The 15668-nt window shown below is 59.6% G+C and overlaps 1 protein-coding gene across 2 annotated transcripts; it reads left to right on the top strand.

The window, feature by feature from the left end:
- The first annotated feature begins 6186 nt into the window (after positions 1-6186).
- Positions 6187-14321, top strand: MON1A (MON1 homolog A, secretory trafficking associated). 2 transcript variants are annotated; one of them, XM_008155475.3, is made up of 6 exons: positions 6192-6458; positions 9541-9680; positions 10819-11304; positions 11869-12634; positions 13829-13976; positions 14066-14321. In XM_008155475.3, the coding sequence occupies exons 2-6, from the start codon at positions 9554-9556 to the stop codon at positions 14204-14206; spliced, it is 1668 nt and encodes a 555-aa protein (XP_008153697.2). In that variant the 5' UTR covers positions 6192-6458; positions 9541-9553; the 3' UTR covers positions 14207-14321. The 2 variants fall into 2 exon arrangements, with proteins under 2 accessions (XP_054585874.1, XP_008153697.2); XM_054729899.1 differs by lacking the exon at positions 14066-14321 and having other exon boundaries at positions 6187-6458; positions 11869-12572; positions 13829-13937.
- Positions 14322-15668: the final 1347 nt, after the last annotated feature.

The raw sequence follows: 15668 nt of genomic DNA, 5'->3' as shown, positions 1-15668 counted from the left end.
TGCCGGGATATGGAGTAGAGCGGCGGGTCGCGCCGACTCCCCTCCCGCCGTGCCCCGCGCAGGGGGGGCGGGGCAGGTGTGTCTGCGGGGGCGGGGCGTGAGGGCACGCTGCTTGTCGGCGTCCAATGGGAGGGCACGCTTTCCCGCCGCTGTGTGTCAGACCCGCGGGGGGTGGGGTTTGGCTTCTGGCGTGCGGCCACTGGCCCTCCAGCTCTCCAGGTGTGCGCCCGGCCGGCCGGGAGCGAGGATAGCACCCTGGCCCGTGTCGCCCGAGGCTGCCTTCTTGTGACGGGAAAGAAAGGGAGCCCGAGCCCGAGAACAGAGAGTTAGAGAAGCAGTAGTCACACGGGTTCGTCCCTCTTTCCTGCTGGTAGGTCCCCGGTTAGGCACCCCAGCCCAGAAATACCAGGCTGTGTTAGCTAGGTTTACGGTTCAGGGGCCCGCCCTGCCTCGGAAGGACAATCAGCGCAGCTTGCACAGGGCCTGGCTAGTTCTCAGCAATAAATCGAGCTAAGACTGACCTGCGCGAGGTCACACAGAAACTGGATTATCTGCAAATCAGCAATCTAGTGGAAAACGGGGCCTCGCAGTTTTAGCTAATGCTCTTCAAGTGGCCGGCTCCAGGCAGCCAGATGGATGGTCCGCACCTGACATGCTTGCTGATTCCAGCCACCTGTGTCCCTGTCAGTGGATCCTTAGAGAAAGAAGCCTGGTTTTACAGCCTAACTTCAATTTCATGGGATGGAGGAAGCCTGCTCCAAGAAAAACCTATAAGGCATTCTCAAATAAAGCAAGCCTTATCTGTAGAGAAAGGAGGTGGTTGGGTTAAGCAGTCTTGAAAGTTACCTTCCCACTTTTCAGGCATCTTGTCTGCAAGCCAGTTCTTCATTCAAGAATTGTATGAAGTACCTACCGTCTGCCAAGCACTGTATCAGGTGCTGGAGATACAGGGAACAAGCAAAGCTTATAAAAGTTCTGCCCTAGCCCTAGCCGGTGTGGCTCAGTGGATAGAGCGTCGGCCCACGGACTGAAGGGTCCCAGGTTCGATTCCAGTCAAGGGCACATGCCCGGGTTGCGGGCTCGATCCCCGGTGGGGAGTGTGCAGGAGGCAGCCGATCAATGATTCTCTCTCATCATTGATGTTTCTCTCTCTTCCTCTCCCTTCCTCTCTGAAATCAATTTTTAAAAAAACTTTTAAAAAACTTTAAAAAAATAAAAAAAATAAATAAAAGTTCTGCCCTAGCAGAGATGCAGATGGGGGCGGTTATTAAACAAGATATACAACCTCTGCTAAAATGAGTTTGGTTTCTGTAAGAAGGGAGATGGAAAGCTGTTGGAAGGCTCTAAATCTATAATAATAAAAGAGTAATATGCTAATTAGACCAGATGTCCCTCCAGAGGAAACCGAGGCCGGAGGGAAGCCTGGGTCCCCGGGGCCGGAGGGAAGCTGGTGCCGGCAGCGGGGGAAGGAAGGCCTACTCTTGCACGAATTTTCATGCATTGGACCGCTAGCAGAATGATATGACTTGCCTTCCATGCCAATAGGATCCCTCTGGCTGCTGTGTGGAGAATAGGCTGAAGGTAGGAAGGTCAGAAGCAGGGCGTCCGGTGAGGAGACCTGTGATAATATAACCACAACAGGATGGTACTTGTCACAGTGGTCACAGGAGACAACTAGGATGAGGAAAGAGAGGGCAGAAGTGGGAGGGCAGTTTTGGTAGAAAGAGCAGGAGTCCTTGGGAGTTTTCCGTGCCTAGTGGGACCTGGAGTTGTCAGTTGGATACATGAGCCAGGAGTTCAGGGTAAAGGTCAGAGTTAGAGAGCAAGTCTGGGCGGTATCAGCGTATCTAGTGCTGGTATCTAGAGCCCTGGGCTTGGGTGAGAAGGCCAAGGCAATAAGGGAGTGCGTGTGTACTGATAGGTCGGAGGTCTAGCCCTGGGCCCTGGGACACACCAGCACTAAAGAGGTCCCAGAGAAGAGGAGGAACAGCTACAAAGAGCTGTGGGTACTTTGACTTTCCTTCCCAAACTGGGCCATCTTTAAAAATATATATTTTTAGTGACTTCAAGGAGGAAGGGAAAGGGAGAGAGAGATAGAAACATCAATGATGAGAGAGAGTCATTGATTTGCTGACTCCTGCACTCCCCCCACCAGGGATTGAGCCTGCAACCCAGGTATGTGCCCTGACCAGGAATTGAACCATTGAATTGTGATCTCTGGTTCAAGGTCAACTCTCAATCACTAAGCTACACCAGCTGGGCCAAACTAGACCATTATTGATGAATTGTTCCCTTATCAGAGAGTACTTTATCCTCTAAAGAGGTAAACCGTATTAAGGAACTAATTATTCTTGTCTACGTCCAATGTCCTTGGGTAGTAATAATTGCCACCCTTCATCACACTATATGCCTGGCATGGTGCTAGCATTTTGTTTTCTCATCTAATCCTCACAGTAGCCCGACCGGCGTGGCTCAGAGGTTGAGCGTCCACTTATGAACCAGGAGGTCACGGTTCAATTCCTGGTCAGGGCACATGCCAGGGTTGCGGGCTCAATCTCGACAGGAGGCATGCAGGAGGCAGCCGATCAGTGATTCTCTCTCATCATTGATGTTTCTATCTCTCTCTCCCTCTCCCTCTCTGAAATCAAGAAGAATATATTTTAAAAAATAACTAATCTTTAAAAATAATAAATAAAAAATAACTAATCTTCCCAATAACCTTATGATATACCCCTTTCCAGTTAAGGAAACCAAAGCGCAGAAAGACGAAGTCATTTGCCCACAGCAGGGAAGAAGAGGGCGTGGAGATAACAGCCCCGGCTGGTACGCTTCTGAGGCTCATGCTGCTGAGTGCTTTGCCCTTTTCGTTAAGGTAATCATTGAGCGTTTTCAGAGGAAGCATCTGGAATTTTTTTTTAATTACATGGGCCCATAGTACCTGCCAGGTTGTATTTACTGCCTAAGATCAAGAAGTATGAGCCATTTGAAAGGGCTGACCCAAAGCAGTGTCCTCTCATGGAATGGGGGGTACAGGGCCCAATCAGGTAGGTGGGCTCTCTTTCAGCCCCTACGTCTTTCTCAGAGAGAAAGACATTATCCTGCCCTAACCGGTTTGGCTCAGTGGATAGAGCATCGGCCTGCGGACTGAAAGGTCCCAGGTTCGAGTCTGGTTAAGGGCATGTACCTTGGTTGCGGGCACATCCCCAGTGGGAGGCGTGCTGGAGGCAGCTGATCGATGTTTCTCTCTCATCGATGTTTCTAACTCTCTATCCCTCTCCCTTCCTCTCTGTAAAAAATAAATAAAATATATTTAAAAAAAAAAAGACATTATCCTGCCTGTTGTTCCTCATCGTCTCAGTCTCATGTGGGGTCCTGGCTCAAATATTAGCATGAGAGACAGTAAGCAGGAGAGCGATGATGGAAGACCACACGTGAGGCTTTCCAGCAGAGCGAGAAGACCAGCTGCCTGCGGGGCTGCGAAGCACTGGAGGCGGGAAGGGGGCCTGTGGGGAGGGTCCCGGAGAGGCCTGGCTGTCACCATTAGCTCAGGACCCTCCCCAGTAGCTGTCCTGCATGTGTGTGAGCGGAAAGCTGCTGAAGACGCTGAAAGACTCATGAAAGGGTCTCCCCTGTCACATAAGCGACAGGGCTGGGGACAGACTGCAGTCAGGTCACTTCGTTACAGCCCCACCCTCGGGTTCTGACATGTCCAGGAAAGCGAGGAAAGAAAAGAAACACGGGGAAGAACGAGCGGTGTGTGGCGTTGGCCTGCTGGCCCATGAAGACGGTGGGCCCACAAACAGCAAGCGAAGGTCTCGAGGAGCCCCAACCTGGAGGGCAACAGGAGGTGCAGCGTAGCCTGGAGTGTTGGTGGTGGCGAAGCCCAAAGTTTGCAGCAGCGCCATTCGAGGCAGCACAGCCATCATGGGATTGATGTGCATTTTTGTTCCAAAAGACCAGGATTTATTTCTTTTATATTTTAAAATAGATTTGTATTGATTTCAGAAAGGAAGGGAGAGGGAGAGAGAGATAGAAACATCAATGATGAAAGAGAACCATTGATCAGCTGCCTCCTTGCACGCCCCCCACTGGGGATCCAGCCTGATACCTGGGCATGTGCCCAGACCCTGGATTAAATGAAGTTTTTTTATTGATTGGTTTTTAGAGACAAACATCAATTTGTTGTTCCACTTATTTATGCACTCTGGTTGATTCTTTTTTTTTTATTGTTTAAAGTATTACATATGTCTCCTTTTTCCCCAATTGACACCCCCCCCCGCCACTCCCACCCCCCAGGACAAGCCCCTCCGCCCCAGTGTCCATGTCCATTGGTTATGCCAGTGGTCAGCAAACTCATTAGTCAACAGAGCAGCAAACCGCTCAATCACCTGGGAAGCTTTTTAAAAGATGCACTCTCGAGCCGCAGTTTGCCGACCACGGACCTAGGGTATAGCATACGTGGCCATTTGCTTGGCTACGTAGATGCAATACTTCTAAGTGGCAGTGGTGCTTTCCGATGGGGAGGTACTTGAGAGCAAGAGTGAGACTCGAAGACACCCTGGGGGCAGCATGGAGATTGACAGGGAGACTCACCAGGAAGGTCAGAACACTTCACATGTCTCCTGTGGGGATCAATTCTACGGGCACCATTTCGCGGTTCAGGAAATATTTCTGTACCAAATCAGAGACGGTGAGGTCTTCGTGGCTTACACTCTCATAATGTAACCTGGTGGGACTTACGGGAACGAAACTATACAAGTGAGATACATATATTTCCTCTAAGGGAGGAAACTATACAAGTGAGAGATATATATTTCCTCTAAGGGAGGAAACTATACAAGTGAGATACATATATTTCCTCTAAGGGAGGAGCCTGGACACCTGGGCCGGTGAGGAGGGAGAATAAGGAATGACCTTGGAGACCTGAGAGGCTCCTCCTCCCTCCTCCCTCCTTTCCCAGGAATCCTTAAGGAGCCGGGCATTTCTCACATGTTCTTACCTAAAAGGAAGGAGAAATCTTCCCTTGAGTTATGTGCCAGGGTCCACGAGGCCTGCGCAAAGCCATCTCTGGTAAAAGGCCACAGCTTCGTCATCACCACGTGACCACAGCCAGTGCTGTGGAGGGAGGCTGCCGAGGGGCGGCCCTCTGAGACCACAAGACCAGCGCAGGGCAGGGCACGGCTCTGGGACCTGGACCAGCGAGGGGAATCGAAGGAGAGACTCCAGACTCTCCCTGCATCCGGAACTGCCGGCGAATGGACTACGGAGCTGTAAAGCGATGTGACTGCTCCGGAGAACACACGAGCAGTATTGCTGTTAACCCCTAGTTTTACATCTTCCAACGGTTCTGCAAAAATAAATTTGTTTGGGGAAGCTTTACGTGTTCCTGTCTTTATTGCTTTGCGTCTAGGAAAGTACACCTTCTGTAGCAGTTCCTCGCCCTGGCCAATCCCCTGGGAAGCTTTTAAAAAGATGCTCTCGCGTGAGTCCTATCCCAATCCAACTAAATCACGTTCTCTAGGGGTGGTGTCCAGGCATTAGTGCTTTGTGTTTTGTTTTGTTCTTTCATTATTTATTGATTGGAGAGAGAGGAACATCGATGTGTTGTTCTCCTTACGTATGCATTCATTGTTTGATTCTTGTATGGGCCGTGGCCAGGGCTGAGCCGGCAGCCTGCAGGGAGAGGGTGGAGAGGTAATAACCCCCGGAGGCGCTCCAACCCACTGAGCCCCGCAGGGTCTGGCATCAGGGTTTTGTTCTGTTGGTAAGCTCCCCAGGTCACTCTGTGCGGTCGGATTTGAGAATTTCTGTTTTAGAGCCTCTTCGTACAGTATTAAAACGTGGCCAAAAGGATGTGTTTCTGAGCAACAGCTGAGGTGCGCACAGCCTTCTCAGGCTCTCCGAGCCCCACGGCCCTTCCACGGTCACCACAGCGCCCACGCGCCTCTCTCTCCCGCGACAGACGCCTCCGGTGCGCGGGGCGGCGGGGCCGGGCGGCGGGTCTCTGGTCCACGCGGGATCGGGACTTGGAGGAAGCGCGGGGCGTGACCGGACGCCGGAGAAGGCGCGGCGGGGCGAGAGCGCCCCACCCGGATCACGCCCGGCCGGGGCTCTGCGGGGACCGGACGCCCCGCCCCCCGGCACCGCGGGCGCCCGCGCTCGGCGGACTCCATTTCCCATCATGCAGCCGGAGACGGGCAGGGTCGGGCCGAGAGGCTGGAGCAGGGCCTCCGCGGGGAGAGGCGGGCGAGGGCCGGCTTCCTGGGCCGGCGGCCGGGCGACGGGCGGGGGGCGGGGGCGGTGGTCCGCGCCGTGGCCATGTCGGTGTCCACAGGGTGTCGTGGCCCCGCGAACCTGCGCTCTCAGTCCCGGCCCGGCCCGATCGCAGCGCCCTCCCGGGGGTCCGGCAGAGGGCAGTGACCGGCGATCGGTGCGTCCTGGGGCCCCCGCAGACACAGGTAGGTCCGACTGCCGACCCACGTGGCCTGGGGGCGCCGGGGGACTGGAGAGCTGTCATCCTTGGAGGGAGGGGCTTGGGCGGCAGGTGGGGGAAGGGGCCCTGCCCTCTGCGCTGCCTTCTGCGGCAGGAGGACAGGTTCTCTCCGGGGTCCTTTGGCCGGTTGGTCCCCAGCTGGGGGATACAGAAGGCGAGGCCTGGAGCCCTCCTTTGGCTGCGAGGGCGAAGTCCTGGAGGGGGCAGTGGCCAGGAAGGACCCGCCCCCCAATGCACACATTCCGCCCGCGGAGTTCTCGCTCCAAGATCCGCAGAGGTGACTGGGCTGAGCGGAGCAGCCCCTGAACAGACTGCCTTGGGCCTTTGCCCACGAAGGTGCTCTGACTCCTGGTCGGGCTGCCCCTCGTCCTGGGTGAGCCACCCTCTCTGGGCTCGAGTTGGCTAGGGGGGCGCACAGCGCGCCTTTGTCGGAGCGGGGAGTGGCGGGTTCCCGGTGACGCTCTGCGCCAGGAGGAGGCACCCCGAGGAAGCACCTACTCTCCGCCTCACCTGGGCCCGGTCTGCACCCTCCCCCGAGGCCACGCCCCAAAGGGTCAAGGCTGGAGGGAGCTCTCTCTAAGCAGGAAGAGGGGGCCAGCGGGGAGGGGCTTTGGCCCGGCCCTCCCCCCCCGCAGGGCGGGCACCTGAGGGAGGGAGGCCTGCCTGCTGGCGTGGCTCCAGTCACAGCTGAGCACCTTTAGGCAAAGCAGCCCGGGGCGTCCGGAGAAGCTGCTTGAGGAGGGCCCCCAGGGAGCACCTCCTCTGGGCCTGGTTCCCGGAGCCCGCTCTGGCTCAGCCGCGTCAGGCGCAGCCTCGCAGGAGCTGGCTGTCCAGGTTATGGATCCAGGGGCGGTTGGGGTGGCTCTGCTCCCTGCCTAGTTTCCAGGGTGAGTGTCTGGAGAGCTGTTTGCTTCATCAGGGCTCCTGGCGGGGTCCCCAGTTGGCCTTGGAGATGCTGAGATGCTGCATGGTCTCAGGTGGCAGGGCAGCTGCGGTGAAGGGGGCATCCACCAGCCACCGCCAGCGGACCCCACCCCCACTCCATGTGGGTACTACTCCGCCAGGCTTGACTCGGACACTTGAAGCCACAAGGTGTCTGGGCAGTGGCCCCAGAGGACATAGGGGAGGCTGCTGTAGACCTTGTTGGGATCTGTGAGCCCGAGATGCAAGGCCAAAGGACAGGAACATGTGGCAGACCAAGGAGTCCAACTTGGGAGAGACTTCCAGGAGCAGCAGAGAGCGAATGCATGGTCTGTCCTTGCACGTCCAGGGCCCAGGAGGAGCCCGTTAGCCTGGAGGAACGCCCAGCCCTAGTCCCATAGACAGCTCTTTGCCCCGTATCACAGGTGGGTCACGTCAGGCCAGAGCTCACGGGCTTCACAAGGTCAGAAACACGTTTTCCCAGGCCGGTCCACGCTGGGCCTGGCTGGAGGGGAGCAGACTCTCAGAGTGTTGTACAGGGCAGAGACCACTGAGGGAATCCGTGTAAGTACAGCTACGCGTGGTTGAAGGCTAAGTAAGAACAGTCATCATGTGCGAATGGCAGCAGCTGAGTGTACCGTGCCTACCCTGCGCCGGGGTAACCAGATTACATGGATTATCTCATTTAATTCTCCACAGCCCGATGAATCTGTATTACCACTGACCCATTTCATAGATGAGAAAACTGAGACTTATGAAAGCAAACCAGGTTAACTCAGGTCCCTCTCCAGAGACGTTCCTGACACTCGATTACTAGCGGGGACAAGTCTTCCCTGCAGGCAGGGCCTCCAGAGGCCACATGGCAAGTGCCTACATATCCAGAAAGAAAACGATTGCTCAACTCTTTATTTTTTATTTATTTTTATTTTTTTATATATATTTTATTGATTTTTTACAGAGAGGAAGAGAGAGGGATAGAGAGCTAGAAACATTGATGAGAGAGAAACATCGACCAGCCGCCTCCTGCACACCTCCCACCGGGGATGTACCCGCAACCAATGCACATGCCCTTGACCAGAACCGAACCTGGGACCCTTCAGTCCGCAGACCGACGCTGTATCCACTGAGCCAAACCAGTTTCAGCTCAACTCTTTTTTAAAAAAATAGCTGTTTATTGATTTCAGAGAGGAAGGGAGAGGGAGAGAGAGAAACATAGATGATGAGAATCATTGATTGGCTGCCTCCTGCACACCCCTCACTGGGGATCTAGCCCACAACCCAGGCCTGTGCCCTGACTGGGAATTGAACCGTGACCTCCTGGTTCATAGGTCGTGCTCAACCACTGAGCCACGCCGGCCGGGCTCAGCTCCGTTTTGAATGGAGCACTGTGCTTGTTGGGATGTTCAGTGAAAGGTATCAGGACAGAGAGTTGTTTCAATGCCCAGCTCTCACGCCTCCTTCCTGCGGTGACATTGGGCCAGGTACTTCCTCTCCCAGCCTGGTTCCTTCATCTCCAGAGCTGGCCCGGGAGGAGCGCCTGCCTCCGAGAGCAGTGATCAGGAACAGCGGACTCCATCCACATCCCTTAGCGGCTGCCTAGGCATTCAGTGAGCTTTACCTGCTGTTACCAGTTTGTAAAAAAAGTTACCTTTTATATACATTAGAAAAAAGACTAGAAGGAAATACACTAAAGTGTGAACAGTGGGAAATGTGCATGGGGGGAAATGACATCTTTTCTTTATACTATTTTTGTCCTTTCCAAGTTTTCGACAATGAATAGATAACCATGAATTCTTCCTTTTATGATCAGGAAAAGAAGAACGAGAGAGAGAGAGAGAGAGAGAGAGAGAGAGAGAGAGAGAGATTGAGCCCACAACCTGGGCATGTGCTGTGGCCGGGTTGTTATCGAACCTGTGACCTTTCAGTGCATGGGATGTTACTCAACCAAACTGAGCCACATAGGTCAGGGCAACCAACTTCATTTTCTAGAGGGGAGTACTCAGAGGCCACCCCCAGAGGACTGAGCTGGGTCCTGGGAGGGACACTTCATCGCTGTTAATGATGGCGGTGTTCCCTGCCAACAGCACCGCCCCTTCCTCTGGATGATGCCTTTCGTTTGCCCACAGGAGGTCCGAAGGGATGGCTGCTGACATGCAGAGGAAGAGAAGCAGCGAGTGCCCCGGCGGCACTTTGGCTCCTGCAGATGGGCAGAGTGTGGAGAGAGCCGAGAGCCCCACCCCAGGGCTGGCCCAGGGAATGGAGCCAGGTACGCGCAGGGTGTGCACAGCAGGCCGCTAGAGCAGCCTCCAGGTCGGCCTGGATTCCCTCCACTCTCTCCCTCCCAGGCCATCGAGTGTGTGCTCAGCTCCCCGGGCGTTTGTCAGAGGCTGGGGGTCCTGCAGGGGACCGAGCTCAGTCTGCTTCCCGCCTTCCTCTGCGCACACGCCGGCCACGCTCCGCTCCCTGGGCTGTCTGCCGCCAGCCTGGGCTCCTCCCTCCCTCCCCGTCCGTCCGTCCGCAGTGAACCTGTGGGGCTCCGCTCCCGCTCTCGGTGTGAATGTCGCCTCCTCGCGAGGCAGGCCTGCTCTGTACAGAGCACTCGTTCTTTTGTCATTTCATTTTTTATGTACGTATTGCCCATCTCTCTCTGAGCTCTGAGCACAGAGCAGTTGTGTCCTCAATGCCTCGTCCAGTGCTGAACTCATAATGGAGACCCAGAATACATCTGTTGAGTTATTCTGTCAAAAAACAAGTCAGAAGAGGAAGGCTGACAAGGTCCCTGGGGGAGTCACAGGCTGGTGGGCCCTTTCAGCGGCGTGGCCGTCTCCCGGGGGAGAGTCACTGCGCACAGGAGGCATCCAGGGCAGGGGGACCGGGCGCACCGCAGTGAACGGCCAGCTTCCGGCCGTGGGGGGAACCCCGTCACAGCTGGGGAGAAGGACAGTCACCGACAGGAGATATTCAGGAGGGAGGGATACAGTGCTGGGCTTGGAGGTCAGGTGAGGAGGCAGCTAGCTTCTTTGCCGAGCGCTGACGGAGCAGGCCGTGCGAGGGGCTGGGGTGCCTGCCGGGCGGAGGGAGGAGCAGGTGCAGACGCCCTGGGGTAGGTGGGCGGTGTTGAGTGGCCAAGGAGCAGGTGGACAGAGGCCCGTGTGCCTGGCACGGACAAGGCTGTCCGATGAGAGTGAGAGGCGGGCAGACAGCCGCTGCCCCAGCCATGAGGGCTTGGGCCTGGCCCCGTGTGACTGGCGGGGAGCCTGGTGGCCAGCGAGTCGCAGGCGGACCGCAGCAGCGGGAAGAGGGACTTGCCTCACGGAGACAGGCAGCCACGCTAGAGTCTGGGCGACGCCTTGCTGTGAGGGGCCTGCGGCGGCTGCTCTAAGCCTGGTGCTCTCGGCCGGCAGGTGCCGGGCAGGAGGGTGCCATGTTCGTCCACGCCCGCTCCTACGAGGACCTGACTGAACCGGAGAATGGGGCGGCTCCCGGGGAGAGTCCCGAGGAGGGTGCCGGGGGACCACCCCCGCTGCCTGCGGACATGCGCCAGATCAGCCAGGACTTCAGCGAGCTGAGCACCCAGCTGACCGGCGTGGCCCGGGACCTGCAGGAGGAGATGCTGCCGGGAAGCTCCGAGGACTGGGCGGAACCCCCGGGGGTCTCGGGGAGACCGGCCACCGAGTCCCCCAGGGAGGGCGCGGGAGAGGGGGAGGACGAGGAGGCCGCGGAGGCCTGGCGGCTGCACCAGAAGCACGTGTTCGTGCTGAGCGAGGCGGGGAAGCCCGTGTACTCCCGCTACGGGTCCGAGGAGGCCCTGTCCAGCACCATGGGGGTCATGGTGGCCCTGGTGTCCTTCCTGGAGGCCGACAAGAACGCCATTCGCTCCATCCACGCGGGTGAGCCACCGGAGGGGGCTGGGAGGGCTCCCCTGGCCATGGTCACTTCCCAGCGGGGGTGGACTCCCCGGCCCAGGGCAGGCCCCCCACTCACTGTCTCCAGGTCTCATCTGAGCAGCGAATAACGCCCTGGCCGCCCCCGAGGGCTGTGGAGGCCAAAGGTGGCTCTGATGTGGGCTTTGCCCTTGGAGAGGGTGGGAAGCCTGGGGAGGTGACCCAAAACCCCAGGTCCTGAGGACCCACCCCCCCCCCCCAGCTCTTGTTGCCATTTAGCACAGGAATGCGTGCTTTTCTGAAGTGCTTCCGCTTTCAGCTGGTGCTAGTCTGTGAGGCAAGTTGCAGGGACAGGCCCGGCTCCCTCAGGGAAAGGGGGCCCGTGAGCAGCTGTTTTTCTCACCATCCTGAAGCCCCTACTGTGTGCAGAGCTCAGAGGGAGGGTGGAGAGGATGTGGAAGGCGGCAGCTGCCAGGAGGCAGGGCTCCGAGGGAGTTGGGTGAGGCCAATCCAGGAGGGCTTCCTGGAAGGGGCTGCAGCTGACGTCCCCTCCCCCCCAAACCCCCCCAGATGGCTACAAAGTAGTGTTCGTGCGCCGGAGCCCGCTGGTGCTGGTGGCAGTGGCGCGCACGCGGCAGTCGGCGCAGGAGCTGACGCAGGAGCTGCTGTACATCTACTACCAGATCCTGAGCCTCCTCACGGGCGCGCAGCTGAGCCACATCTTCCAGCAGAAGCAGAACTACGACCTGCGGCGCCTGCTCTCGGGCTCGGAGCGCATCACCGACAACCTGCTGCAGCTCATGGCGCGGGACCCCAGCTTCCTGATGGGCGCGGCGCGCTGCCTGCCCCTGGCGGCGGCCGTGCGGGACGCGGTGAGCGCCAGCCTGCAGCAGGCCCGCGCGCGCAGCCTCGTCTTCTCCATCCTGCTGGCGCGCAACCAGCTCGTGGCGCTCGTGCGCCGCCGGGACCAGTTCCTGCACCCCATCGACCTGCACCTGCTCTTCAACCTCATCAGCTCCTCCTCGTCCTTCCGCGAGGGCGAGGCCTGGACGCCCGTGTGCCTGCCCAAGTTCAACGCGGCCGGCTTCTTCCACGCGCACATCTCCTACCTGGAGCCCGACACCGACCTGTGCCTGCTGCTCGTCTCCACCGACCGCGAGGACTTCTTCGCCGTCTCGGACTGCCGCCGCCGCTTCCAGGAGCGCCTGCGCAAGCGCGGGGCCCACGTGGCGCTGCGGGAGGCGCTGCGCACGCCCTGCTACAGCGTCGCCCAGGTGGGCATCCCCGACCTGCGCCACTTCCTCTACAAGTCCAAGAGCTCAGGCCTCTTCACCAGGTGAGGGAGCCGGGCTGGGGAGCGGGCTGGTGGGGCCTGAGCGCTGAGGCAGCGCGGGAACTGAGGACCCTCTGGGAACGGAGCGACACCCGGTCCGTTTCACTCTGACCCCTCGCGCCCTCCTCTCCACGGGCTCACACCTCGCGCCCTCCTCTCCACGGGCACACACCTCGCGCCCTCCTCTCCGTGGGCTCACACCTCGCGCCCTCCTCTCCACGGGCTCACACCTCGCGCCCTCCTCTCCACGGGCACACACCTCTCGCCCTCCTCTCCACGGGCACACACCTCGCGCCCTCCTCTCCACGGGCTCACACCTCGCGCCCTCCTCTCCACGGGCTCACACCTCGCGCCCTCCTCTCCGCGGGCACACACCTCGCGCCCTCCTCTCCACGGGCTCACACCTCTCGCCCTCCTCTCCGCGGGCTCACACCTCTCGCCCTCCTCTCCGCGGGCTCACACCTCTCGCCCTCCTCTCCACGGCTCACACCTCTCGCCCTCCTCTCCACGGGCACACACCTCGCGCCCTCCTCTCCACGGCTCACACCTCTCGCCCTCCTCTCCGCGGGCTCACACCTCGCGCCCTCCTCTCCGCGGGCTCACACCTCGCGCCCTCCTCTCCACGGGCACACACCTCTCGCTCTCCTCTCCACGGGCTCACACCTCGCGCCCTCCTCTCCACGGGCACACACCTCTCCTTTATTCCCCGGCGGCCCGGAAACGCCCGATGCACCGGGGAAGGAAGCTGAACAGAAGTCTCGGCCCCCTGCCCTGGAGTCTCTCTGCCTCAGGGGCCGCTGGTCCAGCCCAGGATGCGGGGCCCCTCCCCTCCTCCAGCAGAGGGGCTGAGGCCAGATGGGGCGGCTTCTGTCTCCCCCTCACCCCTTTGGGGTCCAGAGAATTCCCAGCTCACCTTCCTTCCCTCCACTTCAGACCCGTCCCTCCGACTTGGACACTTAAACTCCGACGGGCCGCTCTCAGGGAGGGTCAGCCAAGATGCCATGAACTTGGGGGAGAACAGGCCTCCAGGCTGGGTGGGCCCAGCCCTTCCTGGGGAGTCTTCTGTGGTGGGGAGACAGTGCCCGGTCCTGGGGGAGCATTTGGAGGGTAGGACACTGGCGGCCAGGAACAGGTGCTTCTGGATCTCCAGAGCAGGCATGGCGGTCAGGCCTTTCACACCCACTCCCCCGCCTCCAGCCCGGAAATGGAGGCCCCGTACGCCAGTGAGGAGGAGCAGGAGCGGCTGCTGGGCCTCTACCAGTACCTGCACAGCCGAGCCCACAACGCCTCCCGCCCCCTCAAGACCATCTACTACACAGGCCCCAACGAGAACCTCCTGGCCTGGGTAAGCGGCCGGGGCGAGCCGGGCTCCGGGGGCCTGGCCGGGGCGCAGGGCGTGTCTCACCCGGTGGTCCCCCTGTGCCCCTCCTTCAGGTGACAGGTGCCTTTGAGCTCTACATGTGCTACAGCCCCCTGGCGACCAAGGCGTCCGCCGTGGACGCCATCCATAAGCTGATGCGCTGGATCCGCAAGGAAGAAGACCGCCTCTTCATCCTGACGCCCCTCACCTACTGACGGGAGCGTGTGGGCTCAGCGCCCCTGCGCCCTCCGGGCCGCGGGAGCCGTGGGAACTCAGGTCAGGCGGCAGGCAGGGACTGGGTGCGTGCATTAAAGTGCTTCGGGGAAGACACGTGTCGGCCTCGGCATTGGTTCCCTCGCTCACTCACTCTCGCTCACACACGGACACCGGGGCCTCCGCCCTCCCTCGACCAGCATCAGGCCGCAGGAGCTCAGCGTGGGACCCTGAGCTTGAGCTGTTTTCATTCCGCCGAAGCCCCCCCACACATAAAGTTTTCTCTAGATCCCACTGGCTTTGCCCCTCCCAGCCCTTCCCCCACACTCAGAGTCCCCTGTGCCTCCCCTCACTCCTGAGTGGGCCCCCAAGGACCACCTAACCACGGGAAGCCCTGGCTGTGGCTCTGCTCCATGGGCTGCTGTCGCTGGGCCGGGGCAGGGCTGAATAAGGTGGGGAGGGTCAGCCCTGGCACAGCGGGGGGCCCCAGGAGGCTGAGCAGGGAAGGCTCAGCCTCGGCCACTCTCTCGAGACCCCCCGGGGCAGAGCTCAGGGCTCAGTGCAGGGGCCTCTCCTTGTTCTGCCACCACGTGACCACCTCACTGGCGGGGGCGGGGGGAGTGGGAGACAGGAAGTGTTTATCAGAGAACAGCGTCCACTGTCTACGTCGTCAGACTGGCATGAGTCACGCTCCTCAGCCTGAGAGCTGGGCCAAACTATCTGCGCGGAAACCAAGCCATGTGGAGTGTCCACGTGGGTGGCCTCGGCGAAGGCGCACAGAAGGTCCTACTCCAGTGTCCCAGGAGAGGGCAGCACAGCCTTGCCCCGGGTCCCTCCCTGCTCCCAGGAGAAGGAGGATGGCAGCAGGCCGCCTGCCCGGGTCCCCAAAGCCCTCGGGAGCAGCCACAGCTTCGCTGCTGGTCCTGCACACAGGCCCTGGCGGCCTTTCTGCCTGTCTCCTGCTGTTCTTCCCCTTCTCCTGGCCAAGGCTGCAGCCCCTGCCTCCGGGCCGGGGGCGGCCAGGCCAGAGTCCCCGCTGCTACCCTTGTAGGCGGTCCTGACCCTGCCGGACTCGGCTTCTCCTGCCCGTTCTGGTGGGGGGAGGGGTGGTCACAGTGAGAGGAGTGTGTGAACCTCGGAGAGCGGACACCTGGGGGGTGGGGTTTATCTGGGGGTCGGGAGGGATGACAGGCAAGCAGGGCAGGTGCTCCTGGGGAGAAAGCAGCATGTGCAAAGGGAAGGACCGGGGCAAGGACCTGGTGGGACCGGTTCACAGCGAAGCCGGAGGAGTCTTCCAGGCCTCGGGCTCTGACTCCAGGTGGAAGCCCGGCGGCCACTGAGGGTGCTGCCGCCGAGGTGGCGGGTTCTGCCGTGGTTAGGGAGGCCCCCGCTGCCTCTCGGTGGTCTCTGGCTGAGGAAGAGGCGGGCGCTAGTTCTCGAGGGGAGGGCGAGCCCAGAGGGGGC

The sequence above is a fragment of the Eptesicus fuscus genome, chromosome 18 (assembly GCF_027574615.1).
Source record: "Eptesicus fuscus isolate TK198812 chromosome 18, DD_ASM_mEF_20220401, whole genome shotgun sequence".
Taxonomy (NCBI): domain Eukaryota; kingdom Metazoa; phylum Chordata; class Mammalia; order Chiroptera; family Vespertilionidae; genus Eptesicus; species Eptesicus fuscus.
The sequence above is the reverse complement of the archived record's forward strand: the minus strand, read 5'-3'. Positions and strand labels throughout refer to the sequence as shown.